Source organism: Carassius carassius, chromosome 23 (genome assembly GCF_963082965.1).
Source record: "Carassius carassius chromosome 23, fCarCar2.1, whole genome shotgun sequence".
Taxonomy (NCBI): domain Eukaryota; kingdom Metazoa; phylum Chordata; class Actinopteri; order Cypriniformes; family Cyprinidae; genus Carassius; species Carassius carassius.
In genome coordinates, this window is record NC_081777.1 from 31,811,877 (window position 1) to 31,837,133 (window position 25,257).

Here is a 25,257-nt window from a genome sequence, read left to right on the forward strand (position 1 = left end):
ATGGCTAGACTGTGCTCACTCTCTCTCTCTCTCCCCCTCACACACACACACACACACACACACACAGCTCTTTCTGTGTCTGCCCGTCTCGATGGCTAGACTGTGCTCACTCTCTCTCTCTCACACACACACACACACACATCTCGATGGCTAGACTGTGCTCACTGAGTCTGTACTTGGTCAGGATCCGTCTCTGCTTTGTGTCTCTGACACTCTGAAGATAATCTTCATATTCATAATCAGATTTTAGAGTTCAATAGAATTGTAATTTACTTTGTGTTTTAGTTTCTTGATCCCAATGTTCCAGATATGTATTTTTAGATTGTTTGATAATTTGATTGATTTTGATGTTTGAGACTGGTTCTATCTCTCTCTCTCTCTCTCTCTCTCTCTCTCTCTCTCTCTCTCCGTCTCTCTCTCTCTCTCGTCAGCTGTAGGTCACATGACTCTCTCTGCTGGCTCTCACTGAGCATGCTCAGTTCACTGTGTTGTCAGGCAAAAAAGAAGCCAGCTCTGGAACAGACGAGATCTGCAGCAGATAAACACACAGAGAGAGAGAGAGTTAGTATGGATGAGCACTGCTAGTGCACAGTAATTCTGCCTTATTGGATGTTTGGGCCGTGTTTCTGTATGCAGGGTGCTGTTGATGCGCTGTGTGTCGTGTTGGAGGAGAAGCATCCGTCTGAAGGTGAGCTGGATGTGGGGGAGGGGTGTCCTGGATGCTGGACGTCTGTGTTTTTGGGATGCATCGATATGTGGCGTCTCCAGCGGGGCATTATGAGTGTTTAAGGACACACAGGGGACTCGGGCTGTCGAATGTGATGATTAGACTGATATATCATCCATATGATTGCATGGTTAACAGAAGTGTATTTCCATCCAAAATCTCCTGAGAGCCACTGATTTGTTAGTGAATGTTATATAAAATTCAGGTGTTTGTGTGCATCTTATTTATTGTCTTTAAATTCGCTCTCTAGATATCAGCATGTTAGCTTTTGCATCCAAGAACTGACTGATTTCATGCAGGTTTGACACGAATGCGTCCATCAGAGTGATGATATTCACAAAGACATAGACGCTGGAGAAACTGTGACTCTTTAGAGAAACCAAATGGCTGTTTTTTGATGAAAAGAAGAAACCTGATGTATTTTATAGATGTTTTAGACCTTATCTAAGTTTTTAGTTTTTTTATATATAGTATCCATTTCATATAAAATGGTTATTCAATGTGCTTTACATAAAAAAATTATTTAAAATATTCATAAAATAATTACAACAGATGTAGAAAAAATAAAAGTAACCATAAAAGCGAAGAATAAACAAAATCATTATTTTTAATTGTAGAATCTCATTATTGTAATACAGTATTTTAATCTATTAAAGTAAAAACACATAAAAATAATTTCAAAATGAATGCAAAAAAAAAATAAAAAATCACAATGCAAACAAAAGTAAATAAGATTTGGAAGAAAACAAGAAATTTCCTCAGAAATTGCTTGTAAATTTCACAACTGATTTTAAGTAACACATTAAATCCAAATTAAAATTTGAAGTAGAGGGAGTAAAATAGTATTTTCTTGTAAAACATACTCCGATAATATGTTTATTTTCAACTTCAAAATGTGTATTTATTTATCATAATTTGTCATCCGTAGATTCTCATTATTGTAATGTATTAAAGTAAAAATCAATAAAAAAAAAGAATTTCCAAATGCAAAAAATAAACAAAGTGATATTTTAATGCAGAATACATTTTGTTTTATTTTTAGCGTTTTGAATATAAGGAGAAATAAAAGCCGTGCATGACCTTGGCAGGTTTTGTGACGTCCATGTGGTGCGTTTTGTCAGTATTTATCAGATATGACTTGTACAGGGCTACTTGGGAGATTTGTGCCCACACACACACACACACACACACACACACCAGAAGGTGTTGTTGCTAGGATACACAGTGGTGAGATGGAGGAGGGAGAACAGAGCGTTATTTTAAACGGCTGCACCGAGGTGAAACCAGAGACAGAAAGACGCCTCTGTTTCTGCAGGTCTCCAATTCAATTCAATTCAATTCAAGTTTATTTGTATAGCGCTTTTAACAATACAAATCATTACAAAGCAACTTTACAGAAAATTATGTTTCTACAATATTTAGTAGTAGCTAGTAGTTTGGGCACGTTTGACGGGATTTTAGAAAAATAAAAATAATAATAATAATACAAGACGTAGTCAGCTAGATGATGAACTATCAATATTATTAATTAATAGTAATTATAGGATGCAGTCACACATGTAGCAATAATTGTTAGTTCTGTTTGTTGATTCAAGGTTAGGATCATCTGGGGTCCTCTGAGGGTCAGCATCATCTCTTCTCAGGTGTTCTGGATCCAGACTGGAGCTTGTGTAAATCCTAGTTACCACGGGATGTAAATCCCGTGGCAAAACATAGAAACAAAATAGAGACATCATTAGCATAGCTGCTGATCCAACAAAGTAAAATTAGTTTAACCCAAGCTAAAGAATAAAAATGCAGATGCAACTACACTCACAATTTAAGAGATACATTATTCGAATGCTTGGCGAAAGAGATGCGTTTTTAATCTAGATTTAAACAGAGAGAGTGTGTCTGAACCCCGAACATTATCAGGAAGGCTATTCCAGAGTTTGGGAGCCAAATGTGAAAAAGCTCTACCTCCTTTAGTGGACTTTGCTATCCTAGGAACTACCAAAAGTCCAGCGTTTTGTGACCTTAGGGTGCGTGATGGGTTGTAGCGTGGTAGAAGGCTAGTTAGGTACGCAGGAGCTAAACCATTTAGGGCCTTATAGGTAAGTAATGATAATTTGTAACAGATACGGAACTTAATAGGTAGCCAGTGCAGAGACTGTAAAATTGGGGTAATATGATCATATTTTCTTGACCTGGTAAGGACTCTAGCTGCTGCATTTTGGACGACCTGTAGCTTGTTTATTGACGAAGCAGGACAACCACCTAGAAGTGCATTACAATAGTCCAGTCTAGAGGTCATGAATGCATGAACTAGCTTTTCTGCATCAGAAACAGATAACATGTTTCGTAGCTTGGCAATGTTTCTAAGATGGAAGAATGCGGTTTTTGTAACATTGGAAATATGATTTTCAAAAGACAAATTGCTGTCTAATATAACACCCAGATTTCTGACTGTAGAGGAAGTAACAGTACATCCGTCTAGTTGCAGATTGTAATCTACAAGATTCTGTGTGGTGTTTTTTGGTCCAATAATTAATATCTCTGTCTTATCCGAATTTAATTGGAGAAAATTATTTGTCATCCAATCTTTTACATTTTTAACACACTCTGTTAGCTTAGATAATTGGGAAGTTTCATCTGGTCTCGTTGAGATATATAGCTGAGTATCATCAGCATAACAGTGGAAGCTAATTCCGTATTTTCTAATAATATTACCAAGGGGCAACATGTATATTGAAAATAGAAGGGGACCTAGGACGGATCCTTGTGGCACTCCATATTTTACTGATGATAAATGAGATGACTCCCCATTTAAGTAAACAAAATGGTAGCGATCGGACAGGTAGGATCTAAACCATCTTAAAGCCTGCCCTTGAATACCTGTATAGTTTTGTAATCGATCTATGAGTATGTCATGATCTATGGTGTCGAACGCAGCACTAAGATCAAGTAAGACTAGAAATGAGATGCAGCCTTGATCTGACGCAAGAAGCAGGTCATTTGTAATTTTAACAAGTGCAGTTTCTGTGCTATGGTGGGGCCTAAAACCTGACTGAAATTCTTCATACAGATCATTTTTATGCAGGAAGGTGCTCAATTGAGCAGACACAACTTTTTCTAAAATTTTAGACATAAATGGAAGATTTGAAATAGGCCTATAATTTGCCAGTACACTAGGATCTAGTTTTGGTTTCTTAATAAGAGGCTTGATAACCGCCAGCTTGAATGGTTTTGGGACGTGACCTAAAGATAACGACGAGTTAATGATATTGAGAAGTGGTTCTTCGGCTACAGGTAACAGCTCTTTCAGTAATTTAGTGGGTACAGGATCTAATAAACATGTTGTTGGTTTAGATACAGTGATAAGTTTATTTAGCTCTTCCTGTCCTATATTTGTAAAGCACTGCAGTTTATTTTTGGGTGCGATGGATGAAACTGAAGTGTTAGACGCTGTAGAATCTACATTCGCTATTGTATTTCTAATGTTATCTATTTTATCAGTGAAGAAATTCATAAAGTCATTACTATTTAACGTTGGTGGAATATTTGAATCAGGTGGCGTCTGGTAATTTGTTAATTTAGCCACTGTGCTAAATAAAAACCTTGGATTGTTTTGGTTATTTTCAATGAGTTTGTGGATATGCTCTGCCCTAGCAGTTTTTAGAGCCTGTCTATAGCTGGACATACTGTTTTTACATGCAATTTTAAAAACTTCCAAGTTAGTTTTTCTCCATTTGCGTTCAAGACTACGAGTTACTTTCTTGAGAGAGTGAGTATTACTGTTATACCATGGCACAGTACGTTTTTCTCTAACCTTTTTCAATTTGATGGGGGCAACAGCTTCTAATGTATTAGAGAAAATAGTGCCCATGTTGTCAGTAATTTCGTCTAATTCATGTGTATTTTTGGGTACAAATAGCAGTTGAGATAGATCAGGCAGGTTATTTGTGAATCTGTCTTTGGTGGCTGGAACAATAGTTCTGCCCAGACGGTAACGCTGAGACATATAGTTAATATCAGTTATACGCAGCATGCACGATACAAGGAAATGGTCTGTAATATCATCACATTGGGGTACAATATCTATAGCAGTAAGATCGATTCCATGCGATATAATTAGATCTAGTGTATGATTAAAACGATGAGTGGGCCCGGTGACATTTTGCTTGACTCCAAAGGAGTTTATTAGGTCAGTAAACGCAAGTCCTAATGTATCATTTGCATTATCAACGTGAATATTAAAATCTCCCATGATTAGCGCCTTATCAACTGTAACTAGAAGGTCTGAGGGTCTCCAGGACTGGACTCCTGCCATCTGCACGTCACAAATATGACTCTGGAGCTTTTCATGTGAGAAAATGTCAGCGATGTTTGACCGTGCAAAGGTCACCATGTGAGATTGATGCTTCCTGGTTGCAGAAGAGTTCTGCATTGTTCTACAGTTGCTAGGGTGTTCTGAACGGTTGCTAGGGTTACAAGGTTTGCTGTTGTCTAAAGAGTCTCTCTTTACGTCTTCTATGCATTGAAAGAATGCAGTGTTGCTTTTAAGTTTTATTTGTAATATTCATTACTTTTTAATGGTAATTTTTTTATGTGTTAAAGTTAAAATGCATTAAAATACAATAAAAAGTAACGGTGCAAAAAAACAACAACAACAAAAAAAAAAAAACATAAATGGGCCTAAAATGTTTTAATGCAGAATACACACACACACACACACACACACACACACACACACACACACACACACACACACACACACACACACACACACACACACACACACACACACACACACACATATATATATATATATAATTACAAAATGTAATGCACAAACCATTTTCAGTTGGAAATTGCTAGTACATTTCACAATTAATTGCAAAGAAAAAGCAAGTTACATATTGAATTAAATGAGATTTTGAAGTAGATTGACTAAAATAGTATTTTCTTGTAAAACATATTCCTAATCTTTGTTTTATCTACAACTTTAAAAGTGTTTTTACAATAACATTTCTTGCTTCAGTGTTCAGATGTGTGATGTGTGTTCATATATACGATGATTTTCCCCGTTTTATCATCCAGCAGATGAAAATATTACGTTTATTAGTGGAAGTGGTGCTTGCAAACAGCACACAGCTTTTTCCCATTATAACAAATCGTCTATAATCTTTATGATCGCAGATATTACAGTGATTTATTTCCTCGTCTCTCTTGAGATGCATGAATCTGCAGGTGCTCAATGATTTGTCATGTCTCTCTGGTAACTAGTTGTTGAGTTAAACAGAGAGCTCTCTGTGGTTTTGATAAATGATTTGTCTAGTAATCTGTTTATTTGTCCACAGAAAGCAGAGAGCTCATCTTACTGAAGACGTCTCCCATCGTCCCAGAGTGCCTGTGTTTTACACTTTGAGCTGAAATGGATCAGAAAAGCTTCTTCCTGTCAGAGACGCGTCTGTGAACACCAGAGCCAATGGTGAACTCACACTTCTTCACACACGGCCTGCGTTCACCTGCGGCTCAGACACATCAGCTGCAAATTAATTAGGATTCATTTTATAATATACTGCATTGTTGCCTGTGAATGTGAGAAAGCCGCTTTATGATGCAAATTATTATTATTGATAATCAGTCAGAATTGAGTGAAACTCTTCTACAGTCACTGAAAAGAGGAATTTGACCGTGATTACAGATGATCACATTTATTCCTAATGTTTCTGCAATGCATTGACTAAAGAACTGTACTCTACTCTAAACAATAAAACACCAAGCAACATTTTAGATTTATCTTATACATGAAGAAATGTTGCATTTTCCGAAAAAGGAATCAATATTTAAATGCATATTCTGTTTTAGAGGTGTTTTTATTTTTGCATTTGTTTAATCAATCCCAAACGATTAATTATCAGTGTTTTTAAAGTAAGATAAAATCAAAATAATGAACTATCGAAGTGATTATCAGCCATGTTTGTTCAGTGAATTAATCCAGAATAAATGTGCATGTTTGACTACAACAAAAACTATTAAAAATGGTCTTCATTCATTGAAATTAAGATGAAATAAAATCTAAATATTAGATAGAAACATTTTAAACTGAAATTAAGGATTTTAGGTTGAAGTACTTAAAATGGCTGAAACTAAAACTGAAATAAAAAAGCACATAATTAAATTAAAATGAAAACTTAAATAAAATAAAAAATAAAAGCTCAAATAAATGATTATTATAAATACTATAAAAGATCTGTGTGTGTGTTGTATTCAGGATGTGAAAGGCCAGGGCTGGACGGATGAAGAATCGGATGGAGAGAATGAACCGGAGCAGTTTCTGTACGGGATTCAGGTAAAACATTTCTTATAACAGGTTCGTACATTTGTTTTTCTTTTAGTAAAGATATATGACAAGTTAATTTTGTGAGTTATTTTAATGTTAGGGTTTGATTTTGCCTTTGACACGGACCACGAAACCAGTCATCAGGGTCATTTTGTTGAAATTGAGATGTATGCATCATCTGAATAAATAATAAATCATATTTCCACTAATGTTTGGTTTGCTAGGATCAGACAATATTAGGTTGAGATACAACTATTTGAAAATCTGGAATCTGAGCGTGCAAAAAAAAAAAAATCTAAATATTGAGAAAATCGTTTTTAAAGTTGTTCAGATGAAGTTCTTAGCAATGCATATTACTAATAAAAAATTAGGTTTAGATATATTTACAGTAGGAAACTTACTAAATATCTTCATGGAACATGATCTTTACTTAATATCCCAATGATTTTTGGCATAAAAGAGAAATGTATAATTTTGACCCATACAATGTATTGTTGTCTATTGCTACAAATATAGTTAATAATGTGTAATATCACTGTGCACCTGTAGGGGAGCTGTGCAGCTGACCTGTATCGTCACCCACAGCTGGACGCAGACATCGAGGCTGTAAAAGACATTTACACGGACAGCGCTGTGTCCGTCAGGTGAGAACGAGCCTCGCTTCGCATCTGATTCAGATCTGTGCATTCACACTCGATTCACACCCGATTCACTTTCACAGAGAGTACGGCACCATCGACGACGTGGACATCGACCTGCAGATCAACATCAGCTTCTTGGATGTGAGAGCACACACTTCCTATTCAAGCTGCTTGGCTTCATGCACAGATGTTGAAATGGGAATACAGTGATTTGTGTGTTTGCAGGAGGAGGTGGCGACCGCGTGGAAGGTGATCCGAACCGAGCCCATCGTCTTACGCCTTCGTTTCTCTCTTTCACAGTACCTGGATGGACCAGGTGAGGAACTCTGTGTCTGTGTGTGTTTGCAGCCCTTTTATTAACTTTACACTGCTTTTATTGTATTAATCCTGCAGAGCCGTCTGTGGAGGTGTTTCAGCCGTCCAATAAAGAAAGCTTCAGTTTGGGCCTTCAACTAAAGAAGTAAGTCGGCATACTGGGATTCATATTGAATTAAAAGAAAGATTTGCTCATTTTATAGTCATTCTAATTGATTTATTCAGCAAGGCTGCATTCAATTGATCAAAAGTGAACAGTTAAGTCAAATAAATAATTTTTTTTTAAATAAGTGTTGCAAGAAAGGCTTATCGTACTTTGCATTTTTGTCTCGCTTCTAGTTAAAATATCCCAAAATTCTTAAATTATGAAGCATTTACTAGAAAAGCAATATGGCTTAAGATAATTTGTCTTGTTTCTAGAGGTTAAAAAAACTAAATTAAGTGAATTTTGCTTAAAATAAGTAAAATTGTCTGCCCGTGGGGTGAGTGAAATACTCTTGTATTAAGAATATTTTACTTAATAATAATAATTTTATTTGTTCTAAGCAAAATGCACTTAATTTTTTTTTTGTAGTTGTTGTTGTTGCCTGGAGACATTGACAAATTATCTATGCTTATCTAGAAAATGCATCTAAATTAAATAATTTTTAGATATTTTGCCTGGAATCAAGACGAAAATGCTAAGATAAGCCTTTTTTTTTTTTTGCTTGCTGTGAATCCTGAAAAATAAAATGCATCCCGTTTTCACATAAATATTGCTCAGCACAACTGTTTTCATCATTGGAAGTAATCAGAAATGTTTCTTGAGCAGTAAATCATCATATTTTCATGATTTCTGAAGATCATGTGACACTGAAGACTGGAGGAATGATGCTGAAAATACAGCGGTGCATCACAGAAATAAATTATATTTGAAAACAAATTCACATAGAAACTAGCTATTGGATTTTATAATATTATTAAATTTTTTTACAGCATTTTTGATCAAATAAATGCAGCCTTGGTGAGCAGAAGTATTAAAAAAATATTTTCAATGTAGTATTTATGATGTGTATTTGAGCACAACTGGAACACCTGACTGGCCAATCAGCATCTAGAACTGAAATAATAATTTAAAAAAAAAAATCAGTTTTATTACGAGTCATTCTGTTTGATTGATTGATTGAACAGAAATGGTCAAAATGAAGCTGAAGCTTGTTTTGGTGTGTGTAGGATCCTCAGTACATTCACGTCGCAGCAGTGGAAGCACCTCAGTAATGAGTTCCTCAAAGCCCAGCAGGAGAAGCGGCACAGCTGGTTCAAAGCCGGAGGAACCATCAAGAAATTCCGTGCAGGATTGAGCATCTTCTCCCCGATTCCCAAGTACGTCTCTATCGTTTGATACGAAAGCACACGTCATACACGCTAACAACCTGATGCATCTGGAATAGGGCTCAACAGTGATCGGCTGGAAAGGTTTCCCCATTCATTTTCTCCAAAGAGAACTCAATGATTTTATTATGTTGTCATATATAGCTTCAGGAATTCTGCAGTTAAACAGCATTTGTTTTGAAATGATGTATTGTCAGATTCATACATTCATGCATTTGGCAAACACTTTTATGCATAGTTGTGTACACTTGCATTCAAGCTATATATATATATTCGTGCATTCATTGTTGAAACCAATGCATTGTTGCTAATGCCATGCTGTTTGAGCTGCAGGAGGGCTGTCATTGTCATATACTGTTAAGTCTTCAATGAAAGGTTTAGTTTAATGAAGATTCATTTTAAAGAGAGTTTTAATGATGATTTTGCTTCCCGAGCCCAATTGTTGAGCTTTATTAAAGCTGAGTATCTGCAATCAGAAAAATAAGACTAATTTAAGGGAAAAACAAGATTATTTTTTTTTTGTTTTTTGTCTTGTTTTAAGCAAAAACTAATTTAATTTTGATGCATTTTTGATGCATTTTTTATTATTTTGCTTCTCAAGTAAATAAAAGAGCAAGGATACTAGTCGACAAAAGAAATTATGGCTTGATTTGTAAAATATTTATAAAAAATAAAGTGAGTTTAAGCTTAAAACAAGAAAAGACATATGTCGGTGGGGTCAGAAAAATAAACTACATTTAGTGGGAAGTGGGAAAGCAAGTTTATTTCTCTGACACCATTAAAATGTTTTAAGCAAAAACTCATTTGCTTTTTTAATGCATTAAAAAAAGGCTTGGATCTTTTATTTACTTGAGAAGCCAGATAATGAAAGTAAGTTGTTTTGTTAAAAATGTGTGAAAATGAAGTGAGTTTAAGCTTAAAACAAGAAAAATAAACTGAATTCAATGGGAAAAACTAGTTTGTTTCGTTTTATTGACACTGGCAGTTACTTTTTTCAAGTTTTAAGCAACGATACAAAAAAAAGTCTGAGTCTCTTCTGTCATTTTGCTACTGAAGTGAATGTGTTTCATTACAATGTTTATATGGAAAACGAGACCAAAGTACTTAAATAAGAAGAAGTCATTTTGCAGTGCAAGTTCTGCTTTCTACCAGTCGGCAAGCATAATTAAGCTAATTCAGCGTGAACTCATCCGCTGGCTGTGGCCTCCATCTTGGCTCCAGGTCTCCCAGTTTCCCCCTGATCCAGGACACGGTGTTGAAAGGCAAACTGAACGTGCCCGAGCTCAGAGTCACCCGGCTCATGAACCGCTCCATCTCCTGTACCATGAAGAACCCCAAGGGGGAGCTGTTTAGTTATCCTCCGAACAGCCAGGTCAGCATCCCGTCTTCCCCGACTGCACGCTTTGCTTTCCGAACTCTCTCTCCTCGCTTCTCCATCCCTGTGACCCCTCACTAGGACCTCCAGATTAAACATGGATGCACAGTCCCTCATCCCAGCCCTCAGCCTCTTTGCCCTCCGACACCCCCCTCACCTAACACGGCTGGCTGGCATCTTTCCCATAATGCTTTGTCTCCGTTAACCCATCAGACTGTGGCTGTCCCGGCGGGCAGGGCCCCTGCGCAGATTACCACCCGCCAGCTGATTGAGTTGTTTTTCTCATCCCAGGCGGGCGGACACTGCAAGAACATCCCCACGCTGGAGTACGGCTTCCTCGTGCAGGTACAGCCGCAGCGATGCACACGACTTCATCTTTTCCCAGAGAACATCCCAACATCACATACATGTCCAGGGCTGCGTCTTAGTGAGGCTAAATACGGAGCGGAAATCTCATAAAAGTTCACAATCGTGATGACGCTGACGATTAAAGCACCTGCCACCTGCTTTATTCTGAAAAAAAATAAACGAATGAATTAATGCGAGCCTAAAAACTGAAAACCTTATTGAAAAATAAAATTACAGTAAATAACAAATTAAATAAAAAAATATATTAAATTTAAATAAATTAGAAAAAAACGGAACTAATGATGATTTATTAAATTAAATTAGAAAAAAAATAATAATGAAGAATTATTAAATTAAATTAAATTAAATTAAATTAGGAAAAACAAAACAGATGTAATGTACACCTAAGGTGATAATACAACAAATTTAAATATGTTTTAATGACACAGAAGATTACAGCACCTACCAAAATTGTACATCTTTATTTTGAATAAAAAAAAAAAACAGAATTAATGCACGCCTTAGAAACCTTATTTAAAAATAAAATAAAATTAGAGTAAATAATAATTTAAATGAAATAAAATAAAAAATATGAAATTAAATAAATGAGGAAAACTGAATTAATGAAGATTTATTCAATTAAATTCGAAAAAAAAATAATGAAGAATTATTAAATTAAATTAAATTAGAGGGAAAAAACTAAATTAATGCACACCTAAGGTGATAAAATAATGTACATCTTTATTTTTTATGTTTAAAAATTAAATTAAATTTAAAAACACAGAATAAGAATACAGAATACAGAACAATATACTAAATTATTGAAAATTAATTGACACGACGGGTGATGAGTAAGTTTAACCATCTTGACCACTTGTATGTGAATCTTTTTTCAGATTTTCATTCTTAAAAGGCTCTCGTTTCTTAAATCTCTTTTGAAGTAATTTGCGTAAAACTGCAGTTCTTAGTTCAAAAGGAACATGCAGCTGTAATGTAGTAAATGAACCTGTGATTATTTCATAACCGTGCTGGTATTTTATTTTACAGAAATGTTTCTTGAGCATGATATTTTCATGATTTCTGAAGATCATGTGACACTGAAGACTGGAGGAATGATGCTGAAAATACAGCGGAGCATCACTGAAATAAATTACACTTTATAACATATTCACATAGAAGACAGCTATTTTAAATTGCAATAATATTTCAAATTTTTACTGTATTTTTGATCTAATAAATGCAGCCTTTGTGAGCAGAAGCTTTTAAAATTGTGTGTATTTTTGCACAACTGGAACACGGACCAATCAGCATCTAGAATTGGAACGATATTTAATCCACTTCTTTGTAATACGTGTAAAACAATTCAACAATGCAGCCTAATAAAAACATCAGCATCCTAATGCAGTTTTCAGTTTGTGTTTCTCACTCATCATCACCATCACATTACACAACAGCTTCATGATTTCCTCTCTGATTGCGGTGTGATTCTCTTTGATCTTCCATCAGCAGCTCATCATCGTCTCTGTTTTTCCTCCGTTAGATAATGAAATACTCTGAGCAGCGGATCCCTACTCTGAACGAGTACTGCGTGGTGTGTGACGAGCAGCACGTCTTCCAGAACGGATCCATGCTGAAGGTGAGCGTCAGCTTTTGCTCACGCCTAAAGCTGGGTTCTGTGCTCTGATTGGTCGGTTTCTTCCCGCCAGCCCGCGGTCTGCACGAGAGAGCTGTGTGTGTTTTCCTTCTACACGCTGGGAGTGATGTCCGGAGCGGCCGAGGAGGTGGCCACCGGCGCTGAGGTGCGTCATTCCTCTTGTGTGCTGAGGTTTAGTGTTTGTATAAAAATAGCATTAAAAAACTAATGAAATTAAATAAAAAATTATTAAATTAAATTAGAAAAAAGAACATACACCTAAGGTGATAAAGTGCAAAAAAACTTTAATATTTACAGAATATGTAAAGCTGTATTTTGATTTTTTTCTTTCATTTCATTAACAAATTAAATTAAATAAAAAAATACTAAATTAGAAAAAAAAAAAAATTAATGCACACCTAATGTGATGAAATACTACAAAATTAAATATGCATTAAATTAAATTGAAAAATTATTAAATAAAATTAGACAAAAGCTCCATTCATTCGTCTTGTGTGCTGAGGTTTAGTGTTTGTATAAAAATAGCATTAAAAAACTAATGAAATTAAATTTAAAATCATTCAATTAAATTAGAAAAAATAAAATAAACCTAAGATGATAAAGTGCAAAAAGCTTAAATATGTACAGAGTATGTACAGCTGTATTTTTAATTTAATAAATTCAATTACATTAAATAACAAATGAAATTAAATGAAATAAAAAAATATTCAATTAGAAAAATACAAAAAAGAATTAATGCACACATACTGTGATGAAATACTACGGTACAAAATTAAATATGCATGAAACTAAATTAAATTTAAAAATTATAAAATTACTCACAAGCTCCATTTAAGCTCCACTTTAAATATTTAAAGTATATGTACAGTTGTATTTTGAATTAATCTTTTTTATTAAATTACATTAACAAATGAAATTAAATTAAATAAAAAAATATTAAATTAGAAAAAAAAATTAATGCACACCTAATGTGATACTAAATACTACAAAATTAAATACGCATGAAATTAAATTAAATTGAAAAGTTATTACATTAGATTAGACAAAAGCTCCATTCATTCGTGTTGTGTGTTGAGGTTTAGTGTTTGTAGAATATTGGCCTTTTTAGTGAATTTGAGAAGAAATTGCATTAAAATGAAGTAAATTACATTAAAAATTATTAAATTAAATTAGAAAAAAGAAAATACACCTAAGGTGATAAAGTGAAAAAAGCTTAAATATGTACAGAATATGTACAGCTGTACTTTAATTTAATAAATTAAATTACATTAAATAACAAATGAAATGAAATGAAATAAAAAATGATTCAATTAGAAAAATAAAAAAAAATAATTAATGCACACATAATGTGATGAAATACTACAAAATTAAATATGCATGAAATTAAATTAGTCACAAGCTCTATTCATTCATCTTGTTTGCTGAGGTTTAGTGTTTGTAGAGTATTTGTGTTTGTAGTGAATTTGAAAAACAAAATTGCATTAAATAACAAATGAAATGAAATGTAAAATTATTAAATTAAATTAAATTAGGGGAAAAAAACAGAATTAATGCACACCTAAGATGATAAAATACTACAAAATTAAATATGCATTAATGTCACAGAGGATTACAGCATGTACCGAAAAGAACAGCTTTCTGTTGAATTTGAAAATAAAATAAAATTACATTAAATAGCAAATTAAATTAGATTTTAAAATGATTAAATATAATGAAATCAAAATTCGTGCAGTGTGGTGAGGTGTAGTGTTTGCAGAGTAAAGGTGGTGTGATGTTGATCTTCAGGTGGTGGATCTGCTGGTGGCCATGTGTCGCGCTGCTCTCGAGTCGCCTCGTAAAAGCATCATCTTTGAGCCGTATCCATCTGTGGTCGACCCCAATGACCCCAAAACCCTCGCCTTCAACCCGAAGGTGACCGTCTTGCACTCATATGAACTATAGTTTGATCTGTTACTCTGCAAATTCATCAGTGTATATGATTAGAGACACATCTGTGTCCCTCGAGCTCAGAAGCAGTCATCAGTATCACAGGAATATTTGTAGCAATAGACAACAATACAAGCAGCATGTGAATGTCAATTTAGCATAATCAGTCCCCTTTAAGGGGCGTAACATTTCCATCACATGCTTGAGGTACTCGGCCAATCACAACGCACTAGATAGCTGGCCAATCAAAACACGCCTCGCTTTTCATACTGATGAGCTTTGTAAAAATCGATGCTTTTCAGAAAGGCAGACCATAGAGGAGAAACAATAATGTACAGTATGTGGAAAATAATGTGTTTTTTGAACCACAAACCGCATAATTACACCAAATAATTTGTAGCAGCATCATGTGACCCCTTTAAGTAAATGTGTCTTGATTTAGTAATGTTTGTACTGAAAAACACTGAGTAAGAAAATTATTTTTGCAGTGTATTAACATTCAAATCAACACGACTTCAACTTTAACCTGGATCAAACCTTTCCTTCCTTGTGTGTGCATGTGTGTGTGTGTGTGTGTGTGTGTGTATGTGTGTGATTATTGCACTGCTCCTGTGCCGAACAGAAGAAGAATTATGAGCGTCTGCAGAAAGCTCTAGACAGTGTGATGTCTATTCGGGAAATGACGCAGGTAGAGATTAGCAAATGTGTTCATTAATATTTGATGATATATCTTTATTTGTCCAGAATTAGAAAGCTTTTATTCTGTCTCCTTGCCAACATCAACATCTTTCCCACAACAATCCTATGGAATATCCTTATTAAATCACACAAAGACTAAATTAAAGTTGAAACAAGAATGATATTGATGAATGAGTTGATAGAGGCTGTTTTTCTGTAGCTGCATCTGTATTTTCAGGGCTCGTATCTAGAGATTAAGAAGCAGATGGATAAACTGGATCCTCTGGCTCATCCGTTACTGCAGTGGTGAGTTAATTAGCAACAGGCCGGGTATTACAGTGATTTTACCACAGGCCGGTCTGATGGTTTATTGTCTCTCTCTGCAGGATCATATCCAGTAACAGGTCTCATATTGTGAAGCTGCCGCTCAGTAGGGTAAGATGCAAGAACAGCTTAACTTTTATAAGCTTGCATCTGTTCATTTACACTTCTGTGTTTTCTGTGTATAGCAGCTGAAGTTCATGCACACATCTCATCAGTTTCTGCTGTTGAGCAGCCCGCCTGCAAAAGAAGCTCGATTTCGCACCGCAAAGAAGCTCTACGGCAGCACCTTCGCCTTCCAGTGAGTCACAGTGACCTGCAGAAACACACACACACACACACACACACACAGCACAGAGAATCAAACTCACTCCAGAGCCGTTCACATCACGGTGTCTGCACTCGCTGAACGACACAAGCAACCCAAATACTCTGCACTCAACGTTGCATTGACAGCTTGGTGTGGACTTTGATTGAATAAATGCAGCCTTGGTTTTATTTCAAAATGAAACAAATTAAAACGCCTCCAGTATGATCAAAAAACTGTCTGCAGGAAATGCAAGCGATGGAGTGCTACATTCTTATTCATTTCATTTAGCTGACACTTTTAACCAAAGCGACTTACAATTGCTATATATGTCAGAGGTCGCACGCCTCTGGAGCAACTAGGACCAACTAGGGGTTAAGTGTCTTGCTCAGGGACACATTGGTGTCTCACAGTGGATTCGAACCCGGGTCTCTCACACTAAAGGCATGTGTCTTATCCACTGCGCCAAAACCACCCCACATGTTGCATTACTTTTTGAATACAAACTTCATTTTAAATGCAAATTACATTTTAGATACAAATTACTTTTTAAATGCAAATTACATTTTAAATGCAAATTACATTTAAGATACACATTTTATTTGAAATACAAACTACATTTTAATTGCAAATTACATTTTAGATGCAAATTACTTATAAATGCAAATTAGATTAAGATTACAAACTACATTTTGATTGCAAATTACATTTTTGATACAAATTACATTTTGATTGCAAATTACATTTTGATTGCAAATTACATTTTGATTGCAAATTACATTTGAGACAAATTACATTTTGATTGCAAACTAAATTTTTGTTACAAATTACATTTTAGATACAAATTACATTTTAAATGCAAATTACATATTAAATGCAAATTACATTTTAGATACAAATTACATTTTAAATGCAAATTACATTTTAGACACAAATTACTTTTTAAATGCAAATTACATTTTAGATACAAATTACTTTTTAAATGCAAATTACATATTAAATGCAAATTACATTTTAGATACAAATTACATTTTAAATGCAAATTACATTTTAGACACAAATTACTTTTTAAATGCAAATTACTTTTTAAATGCATATTTCATTTTAGATACAAATTACTTTTTAAATGCAAATTACATTTTAAATGCAAATTACATTTTAGATACAAATTACTTTTTAAATGCAAATTACATTTAAGATACAAATTTTATTTGAAATACAAACTACATTTTAATTGCAAATTACATTTTAGATGCAAATTACTTAAATGCAAATTACATTAAGATTACAAACTACATTTTGATTGCAAACAAAATTTTTGATACAAATTACATTTTAGATACAAATTACATTTTTAAATGCAAAATACATTAAGATTACAAATAACATTTTGATTGCAAATTACATTTTTGATACAAATAACATTTTGATTGCAAACTACATTTTAAATACAAACTAAATTTTAATTGTAAATTACATTTTAGGTACAATTTTTATTTTAAATACAAACTAACTTTTGATTGCAAATTACATTTTAAATGCAATCTAGATTAAGATTTCAAACCACATTTTGATTGCAAACTATTTTTCTTTATTGAATATTGCAAACTATTTTTCTTTATTGAATATAATAGGAGGTTTCTAGTTTGGTGCATCGTTCAGTGTAGCAACTGTATTTTTTACTCTCTCTTTGTTTTGTGCTACAGATCATTACTTTTATAATGGCTGCATTTTACATGAAAAAAAGTCCAAAGTATCCCAAAGCACACATCTAATCTTCTGTTGAGATATATCTATTATCCAACATTAAATGAATGCCAAAATTAGTTTTAAATAGTTTAAGTGGTGTTTTCTCTCAAGTTTTTTTTTTCTTATTTGATGGAATTCAATGAAAAAAGTCGTGCAATAAAGTGAAAATGTTTATATATTTTTTTAAGTTAAAATTTTGTTCATTTTAGAAAAAAACATGAATTGTAGGGTAAAAGTTTCAGGGCTTGTTTTAAACATTAAATCAGCCAAGAAATCAGATTTATAGCTGCTGATCAGGTAACTATTCAGAGCTCAGTGTATTGTTTCCTACAGAGACATAATATCAAGAGAATCAAAAATAATGACAGGGTTATATCGGGTGCAGACTTATAAATGTGGTATAAATTTTTATGAACACATTTACACTTTTAGAACTTGAGAGAAATAAAAGTCATTCAAAAACAGCCAACAAAAGACTAGCATAACTCAGAAATATCTCCAGACGTCTGTGTTTAAAAATACACCTATGCCAGATTTAGCGAACAGCTGCGTTACATCATACTGCACAGGTCATCAGATTTTTTCAGTCACGCTTTTAAAACATCCCCAAACTCACAAGCATGATACTAGAATGTCTGGAGGCTGCTAAGGTGTCTTAGGTAGTCTCTATGTTATTTTGGTCTTTGGGATTTTTTTCTCTTGTTTTATAATCACTCGTTTCTCTCTTTCAAGTGGCTCCCATATTGAGAACTGGCACTCGGTTCTGAGGAATGGACTGGTCAATGCTTCTTATACTAAACTGCAGGTATGTAAAAGCCATCAGTCAGCTGACCTCAGACGCAGCTCCTCATTGGACAGCTCATGTTCTCTGACGTCCAGATGATCTGTTCTACTTCCTGTAGTAAAGGATGGATGGATGTGATTGGCTGCGATCAGAATGGAACACTAGCATACTGCTTACTTCACAGTGTGTGCTGTATAGTGCTGACTCTGTGGGAGGAGGAAGGGAAACAGAATGCAACATTTGAAACAGTAATCTGCAACATTGTTTCACTCAACCTCATTTCCTTTCAGTAGTTTTCTCTTGTTTTCCAGAACAGATATCTAAAGGTTCTTAAGTCAAGATACATTTACTTGAGATAAACAATGACATGAAGATACCAATCGAATGGGGTCAGAAAATGTACAAACGTTTATTTTTATGTCACTTAAAAATAAAAATAATATTAATATTAAAAATAATATTTTTATGGTTTTCTTGTCACTTACATTTGAGGAACTTCTTATCTTTTTGTTGTCATTTTTCATCTTGATTTAAGATTAATTGTTTCAAGGAAACAAAACAGTTTGTTTTTTTGTGCAGCGCCATGAGAGGCATCCACTTATCATTTTTCAAATAAATAATTATTATGCATTTTTGTAGACCTGGATGTTTAATCCTTAGCAAAATTATTTCTTATAAAATTTCCTTTAAATAAATTTTATTTTTTATTCAAGTACAAATATCTCAACATTCAAGAAACATTTATTTGAAGTAAAATGACATAAAAAGTCAAAATGATCAAAATTAAGTGATTTTATGTTTAAAACAAGGAAAAATATCAGTTAGTGGGGTCAGAAAAATGGACTTAATTCAAAAAGGAAAACTAGTTTATTTTTCTGAAAGGTCAATATTTTTCAAAAACTAAGACTTGTCTTTTTACTGATATTTTGTATCTTTATTTAAGAATGTTTAGATGCGTGTGCAGTGAGTGGCATCCACTTATCATGTTGGAAATACATTTATTTAGCATTTTTTTATCCTATTTAGTGTAAAAATGAATGCACTTTTGTCAGACTGATCAAATAATGTTACAGATCATGGCAGATTTTACTTGCGTTTCGTTCATCACACTGGAAATGAAAGGTGAAGTTGCATTGTACTGTTAGATGGGATTATCCTTCACTGAAGACTGTGAGATCAGTGGCGTTTGATGAGGGTTTGTGTTCAACACCGAAGATGTAGTTTACCAGGAAAACAGCAAAATCCTCCTGCAATTATCTTTTTTTAATATTTCTTCAATTCCATATCCGTCATTTTCATGTCGTCTGGTGCTTGTTGATGTCATGCATTTCTTTCTCGTCTCTCATGAGACTGTAGGTTAATAATGCATGCTCATGCATCTTCATTGGAAACCATATACATCATATTCATCATCATATTCATTATCATCATCACCGTCTTCTTCCTAAGTGCTTCTCTGGTTGTTTCCTCACGCTTTCTTCTTCATTCACTGAATGCATCCCATCAGACGTCTGTGTCTTGCTGTGATTCTCCGGCTCACAGCTCAGATGTGAAAGCGTTTCTGACGTGTTTCTCTTCTTTCACGGGGAGCGTGTGCAGAGCGTGTAACTCTCTCCTCCTCTTCTTCTCTTTCATCAAAGCTGCATGGAGCAGCGTACGGGAAGGGCATCTATCTGAGCCCCATTTCCAGTATTTCCTTTGGATACTCAGGTACCTCTGTGTTTCCCTGTGGGGTCTGTTTTCTGATTCATATGAATGCTGCTTTGTTGTGTGTGGACACTCTTTTTGAATCTGGGATGTTTTTGTTGTTGTTGTATATGCTGAATTGCTTTTCCACAGTGCAAACAATCTGTATTTTGTCTAAAACTATCCTTGAAACAACATACTTTTACTTCAGAGGCGGATTTGGGAAGGAATAGTTTTCAGTGTTTATTGTTCTTACCAGAGGCGTCGTGCCCATTCGAAGTGAGGGGGCACGTGCCCCCTCAGATTTCTGAGCCAAGTGGATTTTAAATGCAGCTTCCAAACGAAAAAAAAAATTGCAGAATAATATTTTTTATATATTTGATACAATCACAGCGGTGTGATTAGATCCTTCAGTGCACAGCATCAGCTGCTAAATTCAAATCTGCGTTCGCTGGCTGGCGCTGAGCCAGAGACAGACGCGTTCGTACAACGCTTCATGATAACCAATCAGAAACTATTCTGTTGCGCTTATGGATGCAATGGCCAATCAGAGACGTCCAGAAGAGTCATCACTGAAATGCAGTGTTTTGTTCACTTGCTCGCTGACTGAATTATTTAGCGAATTCTCTCATCAGAAACAACAAAAAGTGCAGATGTGCGTACGAATGTAAGTAAGATATTCGTTTCATAATGTAAAGTGCTTCAGTGATTTTAATGGGAGTTTTTGAGAGTGCCTGAACTCTGGCTAGACTGAATGAAAATGTTTTTTGATAATGTAAATGTTCTTTACTCTCTGTAAAATGAAAGTGTTAAAATAAGTATCTTACAATATTGTTATTAAAATTTACATTAAATGCAAATGCAGTCGTATTAAAAATATTTTATGGGATGATATGGCACTTAAGTAAAAAGTCAGGTTTTTATGTGTAGTTAATAGATTACACTACATTTCCATATATTGATCAAATAGCAATCTATAAAGGTGCAAAACGCATTTACCTACACATATTTGAGAAACGAGATATTTCCTGATTTATTAAGCATGTTTGGAATTGTTTTGAATAAAAAGGAAAAAAATAATAAAAAAATAAGCCTATATCAGTTATACAGTGCTTTCGTAGAATGACTTATACCCCCGACCAAAAAAAAAAAGTGCCCCCTCAAAAATCATGAATGCATGACGCCCCTGGTTCTTACCTCGTTAGCAAAGTCTAAGCTACTCTACCTTTTGTTGATTTCTTCCACTTTTAATTTTGTCTTATTTTTGCAGTGCAAATACCTAAATATTTTTAAATCGCTACATTTATTTAAGAGGCAGAATGACTTCAGACATAAATACATATCTATTATATTGTTTTCTGAAGAATATAATTGTAAACATTTAAATAAAAAATAATAATCTGCCAGTGAGGTAAGAAACATGATATTTGTTTAAAGGGAAAACAAGATCATTTTTCTGACTCCATTGACATTTTTTGTTTGTTTTTCTAAGCATAAAGTTGCTTAATTTTGATCTGTTTTTCAGAAAATAATGCTTATTATTTAATGTCATTTTGCTTTCTCAAGTAATTGCATCTTAATTAAAAAATAAATCTTTAGATATTTTTACCAGAAAACAAATAAAAGGGAAATAAATGTGATAAAATAATATATCTAAAAACACAAGTCATGCAAAGCTGCTTCTCAAGTTAATGTTTTTTTTAAGGATGTTTTTAACTGGTTAAAAGGCAAACACAAGTTTCCAGTTAACAACAACAACTGGGTCTAGTTAGTAGCTGGGTTTAGTGTTTTATGTTTGCACATAGAAAAATAACCAACAACGAAATCAAGCAAACTGCATTTATTTCTGTTCTGGACTCATTTGAGCACCAGCATCATTTCTCAGAGAAAGAGATGTATATGAGATCAGATGATTGTTTATTTCTGCTGTTGTTGTGTGTGTTCAGGAATGGGGAAGGGCCAGCATCGCATGCCCACTAAAGATGAGTTAGTGCAGCGATATAATCGAATGAACACACTGCCACAGGTACGACATTAAAACACGTGACCTGTGCTGGGCGTCTCAGAGCATTAATCTGTTATTTGTCTTTCAGCAGAGTCGACCCATACAGTCACGTTTCCTCCAGAGCAGGAACTTAAACTGCATCGCTCTCTGTGAAGGTAAAACACCTCCGATCTCATCTGATCTAACAATCCAGTCAGTTTTGGCTTGAGTAGAAAAAAAGCAGTCATCAGTAGCACAGGTGTATTTGTAGAAATAGACAACAATACATTGTATGAGTCAAAGTTTTTCTTTTATGCCTAAAATCATTAGGATATTAAGTAAGGATCATGTTCCATGAAGTTTTCCTACAGTAAATATATCAAAACTTTATTTTTGATTAGTAAAATGCATTGCTGAGAACTTCATTTGAACGACTTTAAAGATGATTTTCACATGATATTGATATTGTCAATGATGTATTGATCTCAATGTAAAACAATGTGAATCTTACGACTGTTTTTGTGGTGCAGGGTCACATATTGCATGACCGATTCTCTTGTGTTGGGTTGAATCCTGATGTATGAGATGACTGTGTTTCTGTGCTGACAGTGATCACATCCAAAGATCTGCAGAAACATGGCAACATCTGGGTGTGTCCGGTGTCTGACCACGTCTGCACACGCTTCTTCTTCGTGTGAGTGTCTCTACGGAAGCCCCGAGAGGCCATGCACTTGCTTTCTCTTGTTGTCTTGTGATCTCAATTCATTTTTATTATGAACTTGTCATAAAATGTTATGCATGTAAAAAGGCTGTTTTCTGATGATCTAGACATAGAAACATTTTTTTAATGTATTTTGTGTGCTAGAATTAAATAAATAATAATAACGTTATTTTAATATCACTATTGCAGTTTTAGTTTAAATTTTTTGATTTTCCATTTATTTTTGTGCAGTTTTGTTCTTTTTTTTGTGCAGTTAGTGTAGTTTTTGATTCATTTATGTACATCTAAATCATTTTTATTAATTTCATTTTTAGTTTTTGTTATTTTAATACATTAAGTAAAACTACATTGAAATGAGAAATGTTTCCACAGTTTCTGGGGTCAGAAAATTAAACTTAATTCAAAAGAAACAAGATTATTTTAAGCGAAAACTCACTTAATTTTGACACTTTTTTTTTTTTGAACAAGCAGATATGTATATCTATATGAAAAAAATAATTAGTTACCATTAGTAACTAGTGTTACTTTTAGTATTGTTTATCTATTTTTTTAGTATTTATTGATTAGCTTTTATTTTTATTTGATCTCAAGTTAGCTTAATTTTTATTTCAGTTTCAGTTTTAGTCATTTTAATACTTGAACTTATTTAATTTCAGTTAGTAGCCAATGCGACATTTTTAATTTTGATTTGTTTTCAAGTTCTTCATATATTATTTTATTTCAATTCAATGCAAAATGAATGCACTAATAGTCTACTTTCAGAAGATGAGCGATGTAATTTCAAGTATTAGATGTGTGTGATGTGTGTGTCAGGTATGAGGACGGTCAGGTGGGAGACGCAAACATCAACACACAGGAGCCCAAGATCCAGAAGGAGATCATGCGTGTGATCGGCACCCAGATCTACTCCAGCTGAGGGCCTTCCTTTCCTCCGCTCTATACATCTCTGCTTTCTTTCTTCCTGTCTTTCGCAAGGGATGCGGGATGAGATGAAGGAAATCTTCACGATAAGCCCCGCCCACAACCCTTTGACTTCCCACAGAGCGGCCGCTGTCAATCAAAAGCAGACAGGCGCCTGATTGGACGAGAGGGAACTCACCAGAGCGTGATGTCGCATCTGTCACACTTAATATCTGTACACGTAAAAACAAGAAACTCCTTTCAAATGTTTACTGTGTTTTTTTGCGTCTCTGGATAGTAGATGATGAATCTGTGCGTTTTATTGTGTTCGTATCTTCTTCATCTTTCTCCTCCGCTGCTCTTTCTGAATAATGACATGTATTAATATCCCAGATGGAGTTCCCTTCTGACATTAATTTCCCGTCTTTTGTTGCTCGGCTCCGCTTACACGATTTATCGGCGGATGAGAAGACGGGGACACGTCGTTTCTCATGTTTATGCTTTTTGGTGACGTCGTCTGAAAGCTTTATTTCAGACATTCCCGAGTGCTTGTGAGGGATTTCCACAGAGCTCTGGCTTTATAGGAAGATGCACTCTAGCAGTCAAACATTTGGACACATTATTTATTCTATTTTCACACGTTACAATAATAGTAAAGTGTGCAAACTCTGAAATCAAATCAAAGCTCTTTTAAAGTTAGCGTGCAATGCAAGTTGCAATCGTCTCTTCTTGATGTGCTTTGCATCAAAAGGCTTTAAAAATGATTATAATAGATGCATAATAAATAAAAATCATGCATCAGGAAAAAAAAAAAATCTAAAATGTATCGAATTGTATTAAAACCAATGAAGAATTACATTTTAAAAAGTTGCACGCCATTCAGAACGAGCCAAAGCAAAAATGAGTTATAAACCAGATCATGAGAGATGTATTTATTATTAAATCTAATTCTGAATCATGCAAATGAATGATTTATTACAGTCAGTCATTGTTTGTGGATGTGCAATGAATTTTTATTTGACTTGATTTTATTTTTATGACATCAAAATGACATGCCACTTGTCTTCCAGTTTGTGATCATATTTATGATTTGTTTTAGTAATATTCTAAACGTAACTTTCTAATCATAACCTGCCAGTATGCCTAGTGAGTTATGTGTTTACATGCATGGTTAATTTTGACCGGCTGGCAGATGTTGCATGGATAAATCATTTATACGATATTCCATAAAAGAGAGAGAGAGAGAGAGAGAGAGAGAGAGAGAATTTCCTTAAAAAAAGAACAAGTATATGATTGATTTCAGTGATTAAAGCAGATGCTTTGTGTCCAAGCGTTTGACTTCTGGTGTTTGTGGGATTGTAAATGAGTTGTTTGAGGGTGCTGCACTGATTCTCTCGTCTCATGCACCTTTTCTTCTGGATCTGTGTTGGACCTGAAGGAGGCTG

The 25,257-nt window shown here is 34.3% G+C and overlaps 1 protein-coding gene across 7 annotated transcripts; it reads left to right on the plus strand.

Annotated features, from left to right (window-relative positions):
• The first annotated feature begins 448 nt into the window (after positions 1-448).
• LOC132101785 (protein mono-ADP-ribosyltransferase PARP6) lies at positions 449-24,800 on the plus strand. 7 transcript variants are annotated; one of them, XM_059506991.1, is made up of 24 exons: positions 449-688; positions 6,074-6,197; positions 6,984-7,061; positions 7,602-7,696; positions 7,774-7,834; positions 7,919-8,009; positions 8,087-8,153; positions 9,221-9,370; positions 10,601-10,751; positions 10,968-11,099; positions 12,643-12,738; positions 12,809-12,901; positions 14,542-14,667; positions 15,305-15,370; positions 15,599-15,666; positions 15,747-15,795; positions 15,873-15,982; positions 18,470-18,542; positions 20,162-20,231; positions 22,154-22,233; positions 22,304-22,367; positions 22,801-22,885; positions 23,726-24,635; positions 24,681-24,800. In XM_059506991.1, exons 2-23 carry the CDS (start codon positions 6,195-6,197, stop codon positions 23,826-23,828), a joined length of 1,911 nt encoding a protein of 636 aa, XP_059362974.1. In that variant the 5' UTR covers positions 449-688; positions 6,074-6,194; the 3' UTR covers positions 23,829-24,635; positions 24,681-24,800. The 7 variants fall into 7 exon arrangements, with proteins under 7 accessions (XP_059362974.1, XP_059362978.1, XP_059362976.1 ...); XM_059506995.1 differs by having other exon boundaries at positions 11,046-11,099; XM_059506993.1 differs by having other exon boundaries at positions 450-688; positions 15,308-15,370; positions 15,870-15,982; positions 24,681-24,799.
• Positions 24,801-25,257: the final 457 nt, after the last annotated feature.